Below are 23,110 nucleotides of genomic sequence, written 5' to 3'. Positions count from 1 at the left end.
CCCACTCGCCAAGTCCAAAGGTGCAGATGATAAGGACTCCGTGTAGGGGGGAGGGGTCGGGGAGAGCGGCCCAGGTGGAACAGATCAGGCAGGCAGCGGGCGCTCCTGGGATATGCAGTCCCAGTTGAGCGCGCTCACTCGCACTCGCTCGCAGCCCCGGCAAAGACTTCCCTCAGCGTCCCCTTTCTGATGGCAGCAGGCAAGCTTTCCAACGCAGCGGGACCCGCGAAGCGGGTTCCGCAAGAAGTGGGTGAATGGCAGCAATCCTCAGCAGGTCAGCAAACAGGTACAGCGAGGCGTCCCACTCGCCAAGTCCAAAGGTGCAGATGATAAGGACTCCGTGTAGGGGGGAGGGGTCGGGGAGAGCGGCCCAGGTGGAACAGATCAGGCAGGCAGCGGGCGCTCCTGGGATATGCAGTCCCAGTTGAGCGCGCTCACTCGCACTCGCTCGCAGCCCCGGCAAAGACTTCCCTCAGCGTCCCCTTTCTGATGGCAGCAGGCAAGCTTTCCAACGCAGCGGGACCCGCGAAGCGGGTTCCGCAAGAAGTGGGTGAATGGCAGCAATCCTCAGCAGGTCAGCAAACAGGTACAGCGAGGCGTCCCACTCGCCAAGTCCAAAGGTGCAGATGATAAGGACTCCGTGTAGGGGGGAGGGGTCGGGGAGAGCGGCCCAGGTGGAACAGATCAGGCAGGCAGCGGGCGCTCCTGGGATATGCAGTCCCAGTTGAGCGCGCTCACTCGCACTCGCTCGCAGCCCCGGCAAAGACTTCCCTCAGCGTCCCCTTTCTGATGGCAGCAGGCAAGCTTTCCAACGCAGCGGGACCCGCGAAGCGGGTTCCGCAAGAAGTGGGTGAATGGCAGCAATCCTCAGCAGGTCAGCAAACAGGTACAGCGAGGCGTCCCACTCGCCAAGTCCAAAGGTGCAGATGATAAGGACTCCGTGTAGGGGGGAGGGGTCGGGGAGAGCGGCCCAGGTGGAACAGATCAGGCAGGCAGCGGGCGCTCCTGGGATATGCAGTCCCAGTTGAGCGCGCTCACTCGCACTCGCTCGCAGCCCCGGCAAAGACTTCCCTCAGCGTCCCCTTTCTGATGGCAGCAGGCAAGCTTTCCAACGCAGCGGGACCCGCGAAGCGGGTTCCGCAAGAAGTGGGTGAATGGCAGCAATCCTCAGCAGGTCAGCAAACAGGTACAGCGATTCAGTATTCATTTTAAACCATTGTATGGCTAAGAAACCATATCAATGCTTTTACAGTATTATTTCGCAATCCTCATTTTACTGTACGCACTTTTTATAATAACAAGTCTTGCAATTGTGGCAATTCATTTCTCTTGCACGAGAAGAAAGACTGTTCAATAAATAACACCTTTTTATTGAAAGCGCCCCGTCTCTCTATTCTCTGCATATTGGTGAAAGTAATCTGCACAAAACTGACTGAGTAAAATAACTGTCTATTGTTTCACACGACTCTAGAGATTGACTCTTATTCTAAGGAGCAAAGTTGTCATGTTTATGCGGTTGTTGGAGAAATGAATCCCTTCTTGTCTGTACCAGGGAAGCTGATCACTTCCTATTCAGAGAAGAAAGTTTCCAGTGATCTCTGAGCTAGTTGGTAACAAACCCAATTAAGTTTAGCATAGTCAGTGGAGACCTGGAAGATCCGCACTTCTACGTCTATACTACTGTTTATGTTATTCCAATGCGCAGGGCCTATTGGGAAAATAGGAACTACACTACATGGCGCCCAACGTTTGGTAAGGCGATAAAACTAACACAAGACGTTAGAGTAACTCAGTCGTGTATTTTTCACACAAACCCCTTTCTCCCGTAAATACTCCAATAGACGTCTAGAGTGGGTGAAAGGTTAAAATCCGCCCGACCTTAGTAGGAAGAGATTCCTATGTAAAGTTCTGGTTTATTCAACGTTGAAGGATACAGTGTTCCAAAATATTGTGCACCTAATCTTTGTCTCCTTGGAGACCTGCTCTGCAAGAAAACTGCATTTCTAAAATGTCAGTAGAAAAAAACGGAACCGATGATGCCGCAGTAAATGCGACTCAGCAGGCTCCCGATAATACAGGGACTACTGAACCGGGTGCGATAATCATCCCGGCACATTTAAGAAAATCTATAACGTGAAAACTTAAAGAAAATGGAGTGACCACGCAAGGTGGCACAGTCGTCTTCGTGATAGAGGCTCACGAATATCGGCAGACAGAGGTATTCTATTCATGGATAAAATTTCCAGCAGCAAACGCTGCAACACAAGAGTTCCACTATTAGAAAATAGAGGATCCACCGGAAGAGTACGCTCCTTTCGAGGAGTTTGAAATCCCATTAAAATACCAAGAGCACCTGCTCTGGTTTAAAGGCGCCCTAAAACACAATGATCATATTACCAGGCTCGGTCCACTAGGTAGACCAGGAGCAACGTGGCCGGTTCTAGCCAGCTACACACCACATCCGGACATTGCAAAAATGTCTAGAGAAGAACTTTTAGCACAGCTAAAAATATTAATTAAAATACATAGACAATTAGTCCAATATGTAATGCGGACTGCAACAGTCCAAACAGCTGTTAATGTACCACAGCTGACCCCTCATCAGGGGAACACAAATAAAATTACACCACAGAACATACAATCATGTCTTGGTAAAACACCCATAAAATGGGAACAAATTCCTTTCTGGTTAGCGCAGAAAATTACTCAAATAGAGGCAGTATTTCTGAATACTACTCCTATTGAGAAACACAGAATCTTGACCATCTGCCTTCCTATGGGGGTCGCACCACACGTGGAGGACTGTGACACTTGGGGTACAGTCTTTGCTTCCATTTACACAAAAACACATGGTGTTCCATCCATGGCGGTAATACCAGAAGTGCTAAAACAGATTCAGAATGAATACGGTCCAGAACCTGCTTTAACTCTTGGTATGAAATTACTGAAATACTTCAAGCAGGTCTCGGCTATATTATTAGCCAACATAAAAGGAGAAGCAGCATCTGTGGCGATCCGCCAGAAGTTGAGGGAAACAGATATAACAGATCAACCAATTGAGCTTGCCAGAATCATAGAGAAATGTTATGAAGAATTAGGTAGAGACAGCTTGGGTGGAAAACCAGTAAAGCCCCAACTGCTCGAAATTCCTGAAAAATTATTTATTAAAAATAATTCAAATACTCCTAAAAAGAGCTGGGATGGAAATAAATAATCCACTCCCAAGGAAAAAGTTTTCCAGTCCAGAGGAAGGTCTCCTCGACGGAGGGAAAGAACTCCGACTCGAGAACACCAGTCTTCCCAGAGGGAGCCCTCTGAGAAAAGATATAACCTTAGAAATAGGGATAATTTGAAGAAGCCTGATAGATATCAAAGTATTGATACACGTCCCTCTCGATCTTTTTCGCAGAAATCGGAAAGAAGAGGACGGTCAGACCCAAGAGAGCACACCAAGTCCAAAGACAAGGAACCTGCTCAAAGTAAAAAATCTCAATTTCCAAAAAAGAAGGTAGCCAGTATTAGAGTAATCAACCATGCCGAGAATACTGAGGACACCGTTGAAAAACGGGGAGTGGGCACAGACAATGCTAGACAGTGCAGCAGAAATCAGTATAGCCCGCAAGATCCTGATGAGTCATCTGGAGACAGTGGACACGAAGAATACCGAGTAAGGTTCAAGGTCCTGTGCATGACATACAGAGCCATTGCAAAAAACAGTGACTCTGGAGTGGGTTCCATCACCTCCCACTACATTCCCGGAAGGAATCTGCGTTCCTCCAGGAAATTGCTTCTGTCAGTCCCCCTATACGAAGAGCCAAATGGGGTGGCAAGGCTTTTTCCACCCTAGCTCCCAAACGGTGGAATGATCTCCCTTTGGATCTTAGGTCCCTGCCTTCTTTACAGACATTTCGCAGTGCCCTAAAAACTCACCTCTTCTTACAGGCCTATGTGTAAGGATGAATGGTTCAGACTTTTGATTTTATTGTTAGGCGCCTTGATACCTGTGGGTTATTGTTCTGCGCAATATAAATTTTTATCAAATCAAATCGATCAGGTGGAAACTGCCGACACCAGACTTAGCGAGTCCCATAAAATATACGAAATAACACTGCGTATAGAGGGTGATAAGACTAGGAAAATAAAGGGTCTATTTTGGGATAAACTCTCAAAAGGCTTTGACATTCTGTTAGCTGAAAAAGATTGGCCCCCAGAGTTTGTCAGGGAGTGCCCTCGTGGCGAAGAAATGATTATGCCTGCCTTCTCAAATCACATTCCGATTCACAAAAAATATACATATGAAAGGAAATGGGCAGTAGCCCAGGCACCAGCATTATATAAAAATCATGTAGGATGGGATGAGGACTCTCCTCCTCACAAAATCCAGTTAAAAAATGAACCGACTGCCCAAAGGCAGTATCCCATTAAGCAAGAAGCTAAAAAACAAGTCAGGGAGATTTTAGATCAACTTGAATACCAGGGGGTGATTGAAACATGCACCTCTCAAATGAACAATCCTTTGTTTCTTGTCTCCAAACCAGACAATTCATATCGTCTAGTTTTGGACTACAGACACCTTAATGCATGTTTCAAAACATTTGCAGTACAGAATTCGCATAGTACTGCACTAATGAATAACATAGTTAGGAAAAAATATAAAACGACATTAGACATATCTAATGGTTTCTTTTGTCAAAACATTGCACCAGAAAGCAGATACTTGACCGCTTTCTCAGTAGAGGGGTCTCAGAAAAATTTCTGTAGGCTCCCACAGGGATTCAAGAACAGCCCAGGACTATTCTCAGCCAGAGTAACAGAGTTACTACAAATATATGATGATGAGGCATTATCTTACGTAGATGATATCTATCTCACGGACGACGACTTGGAGACTCACTTGAAAAGAGTGAACACCATTATACTTGGGTTCGCAGCAGAGAATTACAAATTCAACTTTAAAAAGTCTCGAATTGCCCATCTGACAGTATTATTTTTAGGATACGAATTATCAAGTGAAGGAAAAAGCCTAGCGGACAACTTCTTAGAGAAGTGCGCTGTACTCCAAGCACCAAAAACGCTGAAGAATTTACAATCGATTCTAGGTTTTCTGAATTTCGGAAGAACTTACATTCTAAATTACGCGGAGAGGGTGAAACCTCTCTACAAACTAATTAAAGCTGATTTTAAACAAATCAATTGGACTCAAAAACACACAGAAATTTTGAGATCATTGCAAACAGACATGTTAGCAAAAACAAAATTAGATACACGTGACAACACACGCAATCTTGTAATCCGAGTCATCCCAGGAAGATGCGGATTCACGTACCTGACCTCTAGTGAGGGAGAAACGGTACCAATAGCTTACAAATCTCACTTGTACACACAAGCAGAAAAAACATTCAGTCTCACCGAAAATACTGAGAAAGCAGTACAAACAGCTATAGCTAATGAACGAGAAGTAGCAAAAGGCAGAAGGATCACTGGTATCACAGTGGAATCCGCCTTCGAAGTGCTATTCAGCCCAGTAAACCTGCCTACAGTGTCACTGGATCCGAAATGGATACAGTATGTAGATTCTCTTGCTGCGGAAGACGTGAAATTCTATCACGGCCCGCTCTTGAATAAACTGAATGATTTGACTTATGAAGAAGAATATCCTCTGCCAATCGAACTTCTGCCTCTCCCACAATACGCCTGTATAATCTATACAGATAGATTTGTACAGCACTTCAACGTAGAGAACAAATCCTACGATGCAGCCTGTGCGATTGTTAAAGGTCGCTGGCTGTGCGGTAAATTCAGACCAAAAATAACAAAAACTGAATCAGTTAGAAACTGTTCGGGTCAGAGAGCTGAAATCAGATCTTTAAAGATGGCACTTGAAAATGCAGAACGTGAATTCCCGACACTTATCGTGTGCGATTCGCATTTTTGCGTCAACTCTTACAATAATAAGTTGCAGAGCTGGGTTCAAAATGATTACAAAGATGACACAGGTGCCACAGTAAAGCATAAACTGCTTTGGAAACAGGTAGCTCTTTTACAGAAAGAACTACAAAAGACTCACGTGATACACGCACAGAGTCTTCAACGTGATGGCGTTCACGTTGCAGGGAATTCATTTGCTATTACAGCCACAGCGGGAGCTACTAAACCGACTTCCGTAGCCACAAAAAAAGCGTTCAGAAAAATACATAGACGGGGAAACCATGCTGGCAGTAAAAACGTCCGTAAAAGGCGACTGTGCAGCACTACACGTGAACTATCCACTCAATAATGCATACGTAATTGATGCAAACTCCGTTCCTTTTGCTCGAATTCCTGGAGTGGGGGATAGGGTAATTCCAAACATGAAACGGAGAGGTTTCCTATTACAGGAAGCACATATGGGGTTGGGTCTGAGACACCAAACAATCAGGGACTCTCTGACAGAATTGCAATCAGAGTACTGATGGCCGGAAATGAGTGAAGGAATTCATGATTTTGCAAAAAACTGTGAAGACTGCAACAGAGATCGCAGTGGAGAACCGGCCAGTGTAGTGTCAGAAGCCCTAATAGAAAGTACCAGGGAAGCTGATCACTTCCTATTCAGAGAAGAAAGTTTCCAGTGACCTCTGAGCTAGTTGGTAACAAACCCAATTAAGTTTAGCATAGTCAGTAGAGACCTGGAAGATCCGCACTTCTACGTCTATACTACTGTTTATGTTATTCCAATGCGCAGGGCCTATTGGGAAAATAGGAACTACACTACACTCCTGCCTCTGCTGCCCTGTTAATGCACAGCTCCTTCCTCTGCTGCCCTGTCCATGCACAGCTCCTGCCTCTGCTGCCCTGTCCATGCACAGCTCCTGCCTCTGCTGCCCTGTTAATGCACAGCTCCTTCCTCTGCTGCCCTGTCCATGCACAGCTCCTGCCTCTGCTGCCCTGTCCATGCACAGCTCCTGCCTCTGCTGCCCTGTCCATGCACAGCTCCTGCCTCTGCTGCCCTGTCCATGCACAGCTCCTGCCTCTGCTGCTCTGTGCATGCACCGCTCTCACCTGTCCTCAGCAGACTCTCCTCTCCAATCAGCAGAAAGTTCTTCAGATTCTCGATGCACTCTTTCTGTTTCTGGGTGTCTGATGCCGGGTCTGTGGCTGTCGTGAGGTTCTGTCCATCGAAAGCTAATCGATGAAACAAGCTGCCTGAGCCGTCCTCCTGGAGCTCACAGCCCCGTATCACCTGAAGCACATGGAGACCTGAGAAGGGGGAAATGGCAAAGTTAAAGTAAACAAGCATTGGAAAAGCATTGGGTTTCGCCTATGTGTTTAATAATAATGTTGTAAGTTGTAGCTTGGTGAGCAGTTAGCCAATATAACTTATTGAAACTCCGTTAAAGTGTTATGACTTTTGTATGCGGACGCAATGTGTGTGAAATGAGCAACATTTTGGCAGGGGCAGCTGCCATTATTCTACATTTATGCTATCATTATGCCAGAGGTATGCACAACAATTCTACAGCATGTCACAAATTTGGAATAGGCAGGCTGCAAGCCCCTATGATATGGGTCAGACCGCAATGTCTTTTGTAACCAGACAGCCAAGCTGTCTGGCAAGCTCGACCTAAAAAGTGATAGGTAAATGTCTGAATGAATCTCAGCCTCCGGTGATTGTTTTAGGCATAATTCTAGTGCATTGTTTTTCAATAAAAAATTATAATAAACACTGTTCCACTACTGGAAATGGAAATCTGCACTCGTTTGCCTACATAGAAACAGTTCTGCTGAACTGCCAGGCCACATCCCTGCCAACGCGTGACGTCAACCACTCCAGGCCATTTTTGGTTTCACAGGGACCCCATGAGGAGCAGCTTGAGTTCTACGCCACAGTCAGCTAGAGGACCCATGGCTGGCAATGACAGTAACACTCAAAACAAAACAAATAAAGGCTAAACTAGACTTAGCCACTGGAAATGTATTACTCGGGGCTGCCGCTATTCCACCGAGGCAGGAGCACTCCTCTAAGCTACTCTGACAACCTGTCAGTAGAGGCGGACAGCCGATAAATTTGCAGGGAGAACCGGATCAAGGGTTTGGCTCAAATCTTGGAGCTCATACACAAGCCGAACCCTGAAAATGTTTGCTAAGTAAATCATGCAACAAACATCATGCGAAATAGGATGAAGTCACTTTAAAATTAAGAAATGTGTATTTCTAGAACATTTGAAGCTTTGACATTAATAGGCCACATTATAGCGCTGCACTGAGAAGTACTTACTAAAAGTAAAACTTTGTAAACAAAGGATTAGTGCACTAAGAGTCAAGGCAGTTGTCATGTTAACCCAGTCAGAGGCGGCTCCTCCATTGGGGCAGAGGGGGGTTGCCTTACTGCTTTCTCGCAGTGCAAGAAGCAGAAACATCAAATGGTAATGCTACCATCTTATTTTTCTGCTTCTAGCAGTGCGAGAAAGCAGAAGTGCCTGGTTGGGGGCGGGCGAGTGGGAGGTCCTGCTCGTGGGCAGGGGTGGGTGGGGGGCGGGTTGGAGTGGCTTGTCCACTGTTGTGGGCCCTGACTGTTTGTGGGCCGACCAAACCAGTCATGAGCACGCTCCCTTTTCAGGGCTCGCTGAGCCAGCACATGTGCTGCTCTGCAAGACTTTTAGTGTGTGGCTCCAGAAAATGATACCACACGCTTTTGCTTGTGGTTGCCTAGAGCTTGCGGTTATGCGCGCGGGCGTGCACTTCCGAGCACAGGCGCCATCTCGCCTGTGGTCACTTTCACTTTTGCGGCGCGTCACTTTCACGGCCGTGCGGCCAATGCTTTTCCCTTTAAATTCACTGGTGTAGATGTGGAATTGTTAAGCCAACTCTGCCACATCTTCCTCAGAGACTTTAACCTACATTGGAATGACTCAAATGATCGTTTAGTTTGTTCCTTTAAGGCTTTCCACTCTGACCTTAACCTCTCACAGCTCTGTAAGGGTCCTACCCACAATAAGGGCGCCACTCTCGACTTTATCATTGCCAAAGACAATAGCATCCAACTAGCATAAGCGACATCCTACCCTGTAACTGGTCGGATTATTATCAAATTCCTTTGCTCATCTTGGAAAAGGGCTTGGGTAGACAGGGCCAACCTCTGAAAGCAAAACAACTGACGCGCAATATGAGAAACCTCAACATCAATTTGCTAACTTTAGTCACCAAAAATAGACTACAGCCCCCTCCCAACATGACCAACCATGACGATCTCTCTGATCACTACATTAACACTGTGTTTAACATTTTTGATACTACTGCACTGAAGCAACTCAAAAGGATTACAGCCAAACAATCCAAACCTTGGTTTCATGGTGCCCTAAATGATGAGCGGATTCATTTTAGACTCACAGAGAGGCTCTGGAGAAAAACGCCCTCCACCACAAGTCTCACTCAACTAAGGAAAGTGAGAAGTACTTACAACAAACACATCTGCATGGCTAAAATAGACCACTTCAAGGCTCAGCTGGATGGAGCCAAAAATAGACCCAAGAAACTCTTTGAAATAATCAAGGAACAAGCTAACCATTCTTCCACCTCAATCTCTACTCCAGTATCCTTGCTTCCTAGTGGGGATGATTTCACAGTTCACTTATCTAAAAAACAAAAAAAATCGAGCTAGAGCTACTACTTGTCACCCCAACTCAGAGGCCTCCGAACCTATCCACATTATCAGCTGAGCTGGCTGAATCCTCGCCAATATCCTTGCCCTTTGGCTGATCTCTCAAAAATAATGCCTCTTGGAATTCATTACTCCTCCCAGATGTGTCAGACCTTCTACACAACATGGCATCCCTTAAACCCTCCAGCCATATCAGTGATCCTTTACCTGCTAAGTTTTTTAAAGAGCTCAATTCAGCCATTCTCCCTCTTTGGTCCAGGATCATTCATGAATACCTGTTACAGGGAAAGATACCCGATTGCCTCAATGTGGGGCAAGTTACTCCCATTCCTAAGAAGCCCAACGCGGATCTGTCGGATCCTAACAACTTCCGAACTATCACCAGCTTTATGACACCAGCTAAGCTGCTCGAAAGATGCGACCACTCGCAGCTTTGCAAACACATAGAGAAATATCAACTCTCACGTTGTAGATGATGCCTTGAGATCCCTTGACCAAAATGTCCCTTTTCTCCTGATCCTTCTGGACCTGTCCTCAGCCTTTGATACCATCAAACATGAATACCTGCTTGCTTTTCTTCAACACAGGCTGGGTCTCTCGGGCCCGGTCCTAATTTGGTTTGCCTCTTTCCTGCATAACCGCACACAAAGGATCAATGTTAACCATTTACTTGTATCCCGTACCCCTGTCAAGATCAGAGTGCCTCAAGGATCCGCGCTCTCGCCCACTCTCTTCAGCCTTTTTATGGAACCACTTACTGTCATTCTGAACCTTGCTACCATTAAGTTCCACATGTATGCAGATGACACGCATCTGTACCTGAAGAGGACATAAAACGCTAAATGCTGCACTTACACAAACCCAACAATGGTTAGCCCAGAACCATCTTCTGTTAAGTACTCTCAAAACAGAATTTCATCTGATTGCGTTCCCCCCCCCCACTCCCAATCACTCGGCTCCTACCCTGAACTGACTTCAACAACACACTGCTCTGAACTGCACCCCTCATGTGGTAGACTCCACCAAATGTTTTGGCATCACCTTGGACAAACACTTAAAACATTCCAGATGCACATCAGTGCAGCTATCAGGGGAGCCAACTTTCAACTTAACACCCTTAAGAAAATCAAGCCTCCCCCCCCTCAAAGACATCAGGCCGGCGGTTCAATCCTTGGTTACCTCTAAACTGGAATATGGTCTGGTGACCCTTTCTGGACTTCCCAAAGTTAGCTTCAGAGCTACCAGACTCATCACGGGCTCTAAAAAGCATGGCCACATCTCCTCTGACCTTCTGCTACTAAGTTGGCTATCTATCCAAGCCAGAATCCGATTCAAGATAGCCTGCCTGACCCATAAAGCCATACATCACAACACCCTGATCAACCTGGCAAATAAGCTTGAACTTTCGGGCTCAGGCCGGAACATAATAAGTACATCCACCCTACTTTTAAAACCGCCAAGATTAAAAAAGAAATGATCTTACAATTGTGCTTTCACCGGTCTTGCTCCAAGAATCTGGAATGCCCTGCCTCCCGAGATCAGATCCAATCCTTCCACTGCATCTTTCAAGAAACTTGTCAAACTGCTATTCTTGAACAAACGTTAAGAGCATCAACTTGTTCTCATGTTCTTGCTTTGTCAAAATTATGATTCCTAATGTATTACATTGCTTTGATTTATTTTATGTTAAATTGTTAATGTGCTCCAGGGCACCGCTGATACCCCCAACCCACGACCGGATCTGTTTCCCCCGTTTATTGTAACGTCAACCACTGTCCTGTTGTGTTTTGGTTACCCTTGTTTTCGGCAATTCTGTACAGCTCTCTGATACTCGTATGGGTCTTGTTCGTGCTGTATAAACGTTTCAAATAAATAAAATTCAGTTGGAAAAAATCCAAGGAGGCCGTTTTACTCTCACAGAAGGGGAGGGATCAGGACGACATTTATGACAAATCCACTGAGCACGTACTACACACCCTATTCACAGTCTGCACTGCCACAGCCACACATTGATCACTGTCACAATACTGCATACATGTAGGGGACAACTCTGTCAAAGCTGCCATCGACACAGGGGCTTCCATGTCGGTGGACATGTACAAGGCCCTACCAAAACAGCACCCACTGATCCAGGCGAAGATCTGAGTCTTCGCGTAGGGACAAACCCGACTCCTGCCTATGCTTAAAAGGTTCAAGACCCAGATCTTGTTTGGCAGTGCAAGGGTGGATACCACCATTTACATTATGAAAGAGGGACAGGGCATGCAACTCAGCAGCAGCACTAATGTAGCCCTGGAATATGTTAAGTTTACATTTGGTACACATAATGAAGAACAAGCTTTCCTCCATGCTGAGTTCCTGAACTTATTTGGAGGGTTTGCGTTCATGAAAGACAATATGGTACGATTGCTTATCGACAAGTCCATCCAACTGGTAGCCCACCAACATCGCAGAATAGCCTTTTACATTAGGTCAAAAGTCAAGGCTGAGCTGCACAAGCTGAAGAAGACAGGGATCACTGAAAAACTCACCGGGCTGACCCCATGGGTATCCCCAATTGTCGTGAAGAAGAAATCTAAGCAGCAGAGTATAGTCTGCATTTGCGTTGACATGAGGCTGCCCAATGTAGTGATTCACCATGAGCGCCAACTCACCCCATCATCTATGATCTTATTTGGGAGTTGAGCTTTACTAACTGGTTCTCCAAAGTTGATCTTAGGTCAGGGTGTCACAACCTGACCCTGCACCCGAGCCGAGCTACATCACAACATTCTTGGCATGTGGTGTTCCGATGCTACTGCCGCCTCAACCTATGTATCTCCAGTGCATGCTCAGAGGGGTACTACACAGGATCCAAGAGTTATGTTGCACCAAGACAAGTGTGAATTTCTGACACAAAGGATTAGCTCCAAATTTACATTCTCAGCCAATGGCGTAGCCCCCGACCTTGCAAAGGATGTTAAGGGTGCCCCAGCATCGTCTAAATTCTTGGAAGTGAGACGCTTCCTAGGTATGGTCAATTACTGTGGTCGTGACGGCTACACTATCGGATGCAACTGTTAAGGAAGCACACCAAGTCTGCAACCCTATGGGAACTGGGTGAAGACAAAGTCATGGCCTTCCAAGCAACAAAAGATCGACCACCACGTTATACCTCAACGCCTCAAGGCCCACAACACAGTTGATGCCAGCCCGACTGGCCTAGGTCTCATTCTATCACAACAGCAATCCTACAGAGACTTAGCACCCGTGGCCTATGTCAGCCGATCCCTGGCGGTGACTGAGCGAATGTACTCCTAAATGTATCCCAATCCGCTGGGCCTGTCGCCACTTTCATCTTTGTCTATGGACACCACTTTGGCTGTGACCACTGACCACAGACCATTAGTACCCATGTTCAAGGGAATGTTGTCTAAGCCCTCGCCATGCATAGAAAAGTGGATGGTTCAGCTCCACTATAGGACTGTCGAGTAGAGTGCACACTAGGAGTAAATAAATCTGCAGATTACCTCTCCAGGCAACCAAGTGAGGCAACCCCAGAGGAAGTTGTTGAAGCTGAAGACATTGTAGCTTATCTAAGGTATGTGGTGGAGCGGTTCTAACTCTTATCTCTGTCACTGGACATGATCAGCCGAGCCACAGAAGGCATTAAGAGCCTTCAATTAGCCTTAATGGCCTTAAAGGCTGGGAAATTGGAGACCCTCAATGAGTACTTGGCTCTCCAGACTTATGTTAACCTTACTATATCGAGTGCCCTACAAGATGGCAACTGATGCTGAAGGATGCCTGCTTAGAGGCCTGCACCTTGCTATCCCTAGCAACCTCACTGAGGAAGTGGTCCAGCTGGCACACACGAGGCATCAAGGGGTAGATAAGACAAAAAAACAAAACAAATCGCTTCAGTAGCAAGGTTTGATGTCAGTTGATCGATGACATGCTAGAGACCATAGTCCACTCATGCCGATGTCAAGTAACAGGGCTTATAGACCCACCAGCCCCTGTGTTCACTGAACCAGTCCCGTGGCAGCTGTGGATCTGTGCTAGTCTAGACTTTGGGTGCCTCCTGGACAGGAGGTACATGATGGTCTTAATACACCAACTAACCCGGGGGCTGCTAAAAGAAATTTGCTCTGACAATGGCCTGCCATTTTATAGCCAAGAGTTTGAGGCCTACGTACAAGCATGGAGCGTTAGGCACAAGAAAGTAACTCCCTGTTGGCCCCAATCCATCAGTGAGGCAGATGGGTTCATGCAAACCCTCAACAAAGTAATACGAATTTCTCTTTCTGATTAACAATCTTTAGAATGGTCCATCTATAATTTCTTAAGGGACTACCACCAGTACACTCACTCCACATCATTGGCTTGAGTCTCTCCTCCATTTTTTTCTGTTTGCCTCCACTGTTTACGATGTTTTTGCTAGTATAATGCTTTGGGCACTGTGCCACTGCTGATCAGTGCCACAGTGCAAGTGCTCCCTATGTAAAATTGCTGTATTGATTGAATTCCATGTTTGGCTTATTTGGTTTACTGTCAGTCCCTAGTCTAGTGCACCAGGAGTGCCAGGGCTTGTAAATACAAATGCTGCTCGTGGGCCTGCAGCACATGTTGTGCCACCCACAGGAGCGGCCTGGTAAAAGTATGTCTACAGGTCTGCCATTGCTGGACCTACGTGCAGTCTGGTACTGTCACGCTGACTGCGCAATTGGATTAACTTTGCCTTGACGTCGTGTGACTCCAGTGTGGGTTACATTGTTGCCAAGAACTGTGTTTTAAAGAAGAAGAGTTACTTTTGATACTAAAGACTTTGTGCTAGGAAGAAACTACACTTGAACTATTATTTTTCCTTCCAAGAGTATTTATTAAGATTGTGGTATATTTTTGTCGTTATTTGGTCTTGTGCTAAGCCTTATATAAAAATCCTTATTTTTATAATACTACTGTGTCGTGTCCATTTGTAGTGTATTCAATTTATTACTGTATGTGGTCATAAATGCTTAACACACAGCCTCTGAGATAAGCCTGTCTGCTCTGCCAAGCTACCAAGGGGGTGAGCAGGGGTTATCAAAGGGTGTGATCCCCTTGCCCTGACTAGAAAAGGTGTGTCCCTATTTGTCAGAAGTGCATACCTCTGCCAACTAGAGACAGCCGGTTCTAACAATCACCACCTCCCTTGGATCAGGAAGATGTGCTGCGGAAAAGAAGTTCAAACAAACAGTCATCACTGGAGAGCCCAGGTAGTGAACATCCACATAGGGGACCAAGTGTTTTTCAAAGGCAAGTACCCGGGGAGAAGGTTTTGGCACTGTTGAAGGAAAATCTGTGGTGCGGCAACAGGTCACCATGATCATGGCCCAGTGAGGAGGGCACCAGGAACATTTCATTCTTCAAACTTACCAGAGAGAGACCTGAGGCTGAAAGGGATGGAGAGGACATTTGCCAAAGGGGCACTGATGCCAGAGGGAGTGGCCCAACACAGACACACCAGCTGATCCAAGCAGAGTCAGATCCACCAGATGAAAAGGGACCCAAAACAAGGGTAAATAAACAACCACTTCTTGTCCTCCCCCATCCCAAGCCCTGAGTCCCTCATTGGAAAACCTCATAAAAATTGAAGCAATCAGACTAGGTACAGGCTAATAGACAACTCTGTGACCTCCATTTGACTCAGAGTTTGTGTGATATAGAACCAGTGACCTCCTGTCACCCCACATGATGAGAGCCATTGATGAGACTGTAGTTGAGTTGGTTGTCAAATAATTGTTTTGTTTTTTTGCTTGTTATGGTTGATGAGGAATGTAAATTTATTTACTCTTGTGGTATGTAAGGACTGGTAGTACCACATGCAAAGGTAGTGCATGTGAAAGACCCCTCTCTGCATGTTTGTTTTTGTTTCACCCATTATGAAGTAGATGGCTAATAATTGGAGGGATGGGACAGTCCACACCATGATTCAGAACTATACTTTGATTTTTTCTAGGCCTCATTACCTTTGGACTACTACTTGGTCACGGGGAAGTCAACCCTGCTGACCCTTACAGTAATCAAGGGACCCCCAACTGCCCATTGGCCTCTGGTGACATAACAGATTCTGAGCTGACCAATTTAAACTTAGACTAGAGCATGTGCTATAACAGAATCCTAGAAGAGATTCTGCGAGCGCAGCTGGCTTAAGAGTCGAATAGAAGCATGGCCTGGACTTGGTTCATCTCACTTTAGTCGCATCACCTCATTTCTGGCTCGGCTCCACATAATAAACATTACTCTTTGCAATTTCTTATTTTGTGCTAATGCACTTATGAAAAACCTTGTACGATTCCACAAGGGCAGAGTGGGATATGGACAGACATGTTCCTTCTTTCTTGTTGGCTGAGGTAGTTATGAAGGAGGAATCTTTTAGAATAAGTATGTTAGTTTCTTTAATGTTTGTGGCGGATTGACAGATGTTCGGTTACAATATATTAAAGAGCACTAAACTATTGCCTATGTGGGCCTCCTGGCAGTACATACTTTCTGTGAATGTTTTCTTCAACCATTAGCAGATTACTCGAATATGGCAGCTTTTAAGGCTTTCCTGATGGAAAACTCAGACAACCTCTTTCAACTTACAAGAAAGGTGATGAACGCTTTTGCAGCTAAAACACTAGAGGGGCTTCTTCCAAATGAACTCATCTAATAGGAGGTAACTACTGAAGGGAATGATTGAAGGCAACGAGTGAGGTGATCTTCCTGAACTCTGTCCTGGAGAGAGAAGGGCAATCTTCTCTATGGCGTTGTGCACCAAGCATACAGCTTAGAAACAAATATGTTTATCAATTGAAAGGCAAGGTAGTATCCCTTTGGGGGGAAACCTGGGCCATTATAGGTAGTTAAACCTCAATCACATGGCCCAAATCTCTAGAATGTGTAGCTTCTTGCAGCAAGCTTATTTATACCTAGAGAGAGACTATTAGTTGGTCCATTCACTGGATTGTCTTGCGTCCGCCTCAGAGATGGTATCAACCAGTGTATTTATGAATGAGCATATAAAACTGAGAAATGACTGCACTGTTTTAGCAGAAGGATAAAAACAATTTACAACACTGGTGGGAAGTTGACCACTGAGAGTCTAAAGGTGGCAAAAGCATTAGTGTATTAAGGGTCTTGTACAATGTCTGTAAATCACTTGTATATCAGACCTCCTGCAAGTTCATAGGTAACTTCTCTATGAGAAATCAGGCTGAGAAGAAGAGGTCTCAGCCGATGAGAAGGAAATTGTCCTTGGTCAACTCCAATGGGGCAAGTCTGTGCAGGCTGAAATGGTTTCATGCTGAAAATCTTTAAAAAGGTCTGACGTGAATGTGACCCAGAACCGTTGTGGATGGTTAAGGACTACATTACTGTGTGTGTTGCCCTACCCATCTGTGAGAAGCAACAGTTACAGATAACCCCAAGGCTGGTCACACTGCTGAGTTGTACCTCTTACAGACACAGTTTGCTAAAAAAATGTGAATGCCAAGCAGTTGGGTCAAGCATTTGTAAGCCATCTTTTTGCAGTAATTGGGTCACTGTATGCTTTCAACACCCCCTCCTAACACCCATGCCACACAGGCACCAACAATGCCTCCAATAGCCCCACTGTACAACACAAGACGCAGCAAACGCACATGTCAACACCCACTCGCATGCAACTCAACGCATGATCACTCAGCAAACATGCAACTGAAATATTGGAACTGCTGGGCAGCGACACATCCAACATCCTCTTTATCATACAGACTTGGCTCAACCCCTCATCATCTCCAGATATCACCACGGCAATCCCAGCGGGCAACAAGATCGCTCGACAGGACCGCATTCACAAACCAGGAGGAGACTCGGTATATAAGGAATCCATCAAATGCACAACATCCCCTGAGAACACTATCCCATTCATTGAACACCTGCATTTCAAGCTGCAAATTCCGTTGTCGCCCCGCTGACCATCGACTCCAGAGACTACATTCTCCTCTAAGTACTTCAGCTTTCAACTGGAAGCACTCCTCAAAAGCTTGAGCAACATCGGACTGACCCAGCTTGTCTCAGAATCTACACACACCGCAGGACAAACACTGATCCCTATCTTCATCACAAGCGACAGTGTCAAATACAACTCCTTCACGCTGCTCACATGTATGTATGTAAATGTATGTAAATGTATAGGCATTTATATAGCGCACTACTTACCCGGAGGGTCCCAAGGCGCTTCGACCGCTGCGAAACCCTTCCTGGCTTCCCTGAGAGATGGTCCCTTAATGGGTATCTCCAGGGTGAGACCAGGCATCCCCGGCGGTCTGGTGGGGCCGTTAGTGAAGATGAGGCAAGCTAATGCCCAGAGTTGCCGAGTGTGATCGCTGATCAGAGTGGGCACCGAGGCGAGAGAATTATCGAGTCCGCTGACCCTGGTCCAGAAACCTGCCGCGCCGGGAATCGAACCCTGGTCCCGGGCCGTTCTCTGCTCTCGGGTCTGCCGCCTCTAACCACTCAATCATCCACTTCCAAAGCAACACACCACAGGCTAACACTCCGATCAGGCTCAGCATTTCAAGGTGCCACTGGAACAAAATCATAGAAGCAGGCTGCTCAGCGCCCTCAGCACCGATCAATCCAGCCCCACAGACAACCTTGACAAGGACATCAACAACTAGATGTAAGTAAATAAAAAATCCAGTATTTGTAAAGTGCGAACAATTACCCGAAGGTGTCAAAGCACAGGGGGTCATCGGGAAAATTAAGCAAGCTATTGCCCAGAGTGGCATGGTGCTGGGCTAACCTGCCACCGGCGATCAAACCGTGAGCCCCCGGGTTCCGGAGTCAGTTGCCCTGGCGGCTGCGCTACACCTCTTCCTTAGAAGATAAAGAACTAAGTGGACTCCCTCACGCCCATCGATCCCAACAAGCCTAGCAATTCAAACAACCAGGCCAGCTGGTGCAGAGAAGACCAAAGAGACACCAAACGACAATGTAAACAGCTAAAAAGGAAATGGAGAGTCACCCACAATACCACCGACAGAACAACCTACATGGATGCACTCAAAAGCTACCACCAGCAAGTAAGAGACACCAAGAAAAACAAGCATTGGAAATGCAATAGGTCTCGCATTAGAAAAGTTGGAGTTATTGATTTTGTAAATGACACTTTTTTTATGTGTTGGTCTTGAAAATAGCAAAATTAATAGCTTTGTCATTTACAATACCAATACTCTTAACTTTTTCAAATGTGACACCTATAGCATTTGTAATGCAACATGTTTTGTATGTACGTGATGTACAGGAGGAAAAACTCAAGCAACCCCAGGTGGGTGACTAGGAACCAACTGGCGACAAAAGGCCTGAAAGAACACATGGCAGAGGTACACATGACTGGATAAAAAAGTCAGAGACTTGCAGTTTAGCAGCCTCGATTTTCAAGTCTAATGAACGCGTGGCGTTCAGCTCTGTGCTTAATGAATGCGTGGTGCTGACGCCAGTAAGACGCCCAATTTTTAGTGTATTTATTTTTTACAATGGCAGCACGAATAGCTTGTAAGGTATTACCTTTCAATAATACAGAGGTGTTGGTGATTTGGCACATATGCATGCTTCTTGTGTGGGGTTGTGTATACAAAGAAAAAGTTGCGCAGTGCGATGTTATGTTGCGTTGGAAGCAGCTTGTCAAGTTTTATTACTTGGTGGTGCTCTGAAAACCTGTAGTATGTATAGCCATGTGCTAGGAGTGTTTTGGGCTGTTTTTTCAAACATGAAAGAAAGATGCTTCGGGTGACAAGCTTTCAGAACCAAAAAAACCCGGACAAACAGACATAGGAATAGTACAAAATGTGGACACATCATTAAAATATACATACATATTATATATACACACACACATACACAATAAATGGAAGAGTTCCATAAGGGGTGAAGGTGGGTCTCGTGACCGTCCAACCGGTGTGACTGGCGCGCATGCAGACTTTTTGCAGTGCGTTGCTTTGTATCTATAACTAACTTCCTGACGCTGCTCAGTTAGAAACCTTCAATACGAGTACACACTCGAACTTTTCGCAAGGAAAATGCTGTTTTCAATAGCAGCCAATTATTTTTTTCCAAACCGACGTCCCAGTTCCGATTTTACAATGAAATTATTATAAGAGAAACGTGGCGCTGGGAGCCCAATGCTACATCCAGACCAACACGCACAATGAAGCCCTTGTTCCGCGCAGACACTGTAGCGAGGAGGGCGGAAAAGAAGCTGGCAGTCAGCAGTTTGTGTTTTAGGCGAAGGAAAAGAAAGACATAATGAAGCAAAACAACGACAGTGACGTGCACTCACTCGCTGGTTGGGAAGAACGAGGGGTGCAGAGGGAGATTAGAGGGCTTGAACTGAAGGGCGAGGGAGCACACACTGACGCAGATGACGGCAGACGGCTCATGTGCTCAAACTGAGAAACCTTTCAGAGTATGTTAGTTTCTGGTCCAGCAGCTGTGCTCTACCAAAGAATTCTTCGAGCAAGTGGCAGACAAACAATCCCGCCTGCTTAGAACCCGTGATAGGAGCACCGCCATGTTTTGAAGAGAACACCTCCACACAAAACACGCGCGCAGCCAATCCGGGGACTCCCCTTTGAGCCTCACGAGGAGGTAGTCACAAAAATAAAGCAGTTCAACCTCGCGTTTGTGTATGGCATAGGATTACACATAGATACTCTGCACATCTCCTTCTGCACATCTCTTTCAAAAGTAAATCAAATTCAATTATTTAACAAGTGAAAAGCAGCTTATATTATAAAACACAAATCGTGTGAAACGCTAAGGAGACACGGCCATGGGGGGAGGTGAAACTGAAAGTAAGGCCGGCCGGCCGTGAATAATTAGAGAAGTTGTGGGAGGGAGGCTGGGCTGCCTTTGATGTGGTAATGCGAGGCAGGCAGGCGGCTGGTGGCATTGTACACGCGCTTTTTAGAGCTTGCGCTTGCGCAATGACCTAAAAAGCACATGCACTGCAAGGAATCGCCAGTGAATCGCCAGTAGTTAAACTCTCGATAAGCCATAATAGAGCTTCGCCAGCAATGCGCAGAAGCGCATCAGCAGGCGAACCCTAAAAAGCACTAGTGGACAGCATCGAAGGAAGCTCCATGGAGATCTTCACGATGGTCAAGTATTTCACCTTGCCCTCAGCCACTGTCAACATCATAACTGCCTCCCAACAATTCTGCAACAACCTAACCAACTTTTCCACAGCGAATTCGCAAACATCTACAGCAACTTTGCCCATCAACCCAACCCCAGAGAACTTATCTCTAACCTATCCACCACCAACCAAGGCAGCAACCTAACCGAATGGACAAGTCTCACCAGAATTGACGGACACAGTCATGCCGACCATCCACTAAGGGTCCCCAATGGATCTATGTCCACACCACATCTAAACTGTGGAAACATCACCAATCAGCACTACCCTGGTCCACATCAACACCTCCATCACGTCTGCCACTTTCCCGGATGAATGGAAACTTGCAGAAATCAACACTATTCTGAAGAAGCCCACAGCTGGCCGCAATCAACTGACCAACTTCTGATCAATCTCCCTGCTCCCATATCCAGTCAAAATGAATGATAAGGCCATTAGCAAGCAACTCACAACCCACATCGAACTTCACCATCTTCTAGACAGCATTCCATCAGTATTCAAAAAGAAACACAGCACCAAAACAGCACTCATCCTGGCCACTAAGGACATTCAAATCATTCTGGACCAAGGAAAAACAGCCGCCCTCATCCTGCTTGACCTATCCATGGCCTTTGACACTGTCTCTCGTAACATCGAAGAAGAAGAAACGTCCATGAGATTGGCATGCAAGGATATGCTCTCAAAGTAATCTGTTCCTTCCTCACTGGGAGAGAAGAAAGCAAAGGGTTAGGCTGCCATCCTTCACATCAGAGACCAAAAAACTGACATACGGAGTCCCACAAGGATCAACCCCCAGACCCACTCTTTTCAACATATACATTTATTTATTTATTTATTTACGCAACTTTTATAGCGCGACAAATACCCGAAGGTGTCTCGGCGCTGTGGAGCAACAAAGGTTCATCATCCTCATGACAACACTCACCAATGTCATCTGCCAACAAAACCTCACCATCATCTCCTACGCCAATGACCCCTAACTCATCCTCTCCCTTACAAAACAATCATCACCAGAACCAACTTCACCAACTGTATGATCATAGTAGCAGACTGGATGCAAATCAACTGCCTAAAACTCAACTCTGACAAGACTGAAGGACTGGTCTTCAGCAACAAGACCCCACCATGTGACTCCTCCTAGTGGCTGTCAGAGCTAAGAACCAACATCCACACTCACAGACCACGCAAGGAATCTAGGGATCATCTTAGACTGCAAGCTCAACATGATGGCTCAAGTCAACACAGTGATCACCTCCTGCTTCCACATCCTATTTATGTTGGATCACTGAAATAATATCGAGGGACAGAATATCGACTAGCAAGAAAATCGAGGAAAAAATATCGACAGACATAATATCGAGTTTGTATCTACAAACAGGTAAGTACAAAAATATTGAGTACAAAATATTGTTTACAAATATATAGTTTATAAAAATATCGACTTTATTAAAAACAGTGTTAAATTAAATTAATATTAAAAATTATTACTAAAATATACTTAAAAATAATTAAATTAACTTATAATTAAATAATTAATGAAAATTATTTAAAAAAAACATTTACAATCATATTTGTTAAAACATATATATATATAGTAACATTATATAATTAAATAATATCCAATATTATTACCATATGATAGCAGAATTATAAAAAATACTATTCCCACTCCAGTGGGTGCAACAGTAGACAAAGCGTTGGATAGCGTAGGAGTAAACATTACTATTCCAACTCCAAAGAGTGGAACAGTAGGGAAAGCGTTGGATAGCGGAGGGGTTAAAAATACTATTCCCACTCCAGTGGGTGCAACAGTAGGGAAAGCGTTGGATAGCGTAGGGGTAAAATGTACTATTCCCACTCCAGTGGTTACAACAGTAGGGAAAGCGTTGGATAGCGTAGGGGTAAAAATTACTACTCCCACTCCAGTGGGTGCAACAGTAGGGAAAGCATTGGATAGCGTAGGGGTAAAAATTACTACTCCCACTCCAGTGGGTGCAACAGTAGGGAAAGCGTTGGATAGCGTAGGGGTACAAATTACTATTCCCACTCCAGTGGGTGCAACAGTAGGGAAAGCATTGGATAGGTAGGGTAGGGGTAAAAATTACTATTCCCACTCCAGTGGGTGCAACTGTAGGGAAAGCATTGGATAGCGTAGGGGTAAAAATTACTATTCCCACTCCCAAGAGTGCAACAGTAGGGAAAGTAAATACTTCATATATTATTTATAAAAAAAAAATATCTATAAAAAATGTATTAAAAGTTATTACCAATTTAATATAATTTAATAA

General features: G+C 45.4%; 1 protein-coding gene across 1 annotated transcript in view; it reads right to left on the bottom strand.

The window, feature by feature from the left end:
• Positions 1 to 23,110, bottom strand: part of LOC147709994 (major histocompatibility complex class I-related protein 1-like) — a 108,915-nt gene that overhangs the window by 72,160 nt on the left and 13,645 nt on the right. Inside the window, exon 3 of the mRNA XM_086919302.1 lies at positions 7,039 to 7,236. Within this exon, the coding sequence (XP_086775428.1) occupies positions 7,039 to 7,236 (198 nt within the window). The remainder of the gene's footprint in view (positions 1 to 7,038; positions 7,237 to 23,110) is intronic.

This window comes from Lissotriton vulgaris, chromosome 5, assembly GCF_964263255.1.
Source record: "Lissotriton vulgaris chromosome 5, aLisVul1.2, whole genome shotgun sequence".
Classification (NCBI taxonomy): Eukaryota; Metazoa; Chordata; class Amphibia; order Caudata; family Salamandridae; genus Lissotriton; species Lissotriton vulgaris.
Note: the sequence above shows the minus strand (reverse complement) of the source record. Positions and strands in the feature narration are given on the sequence as shown.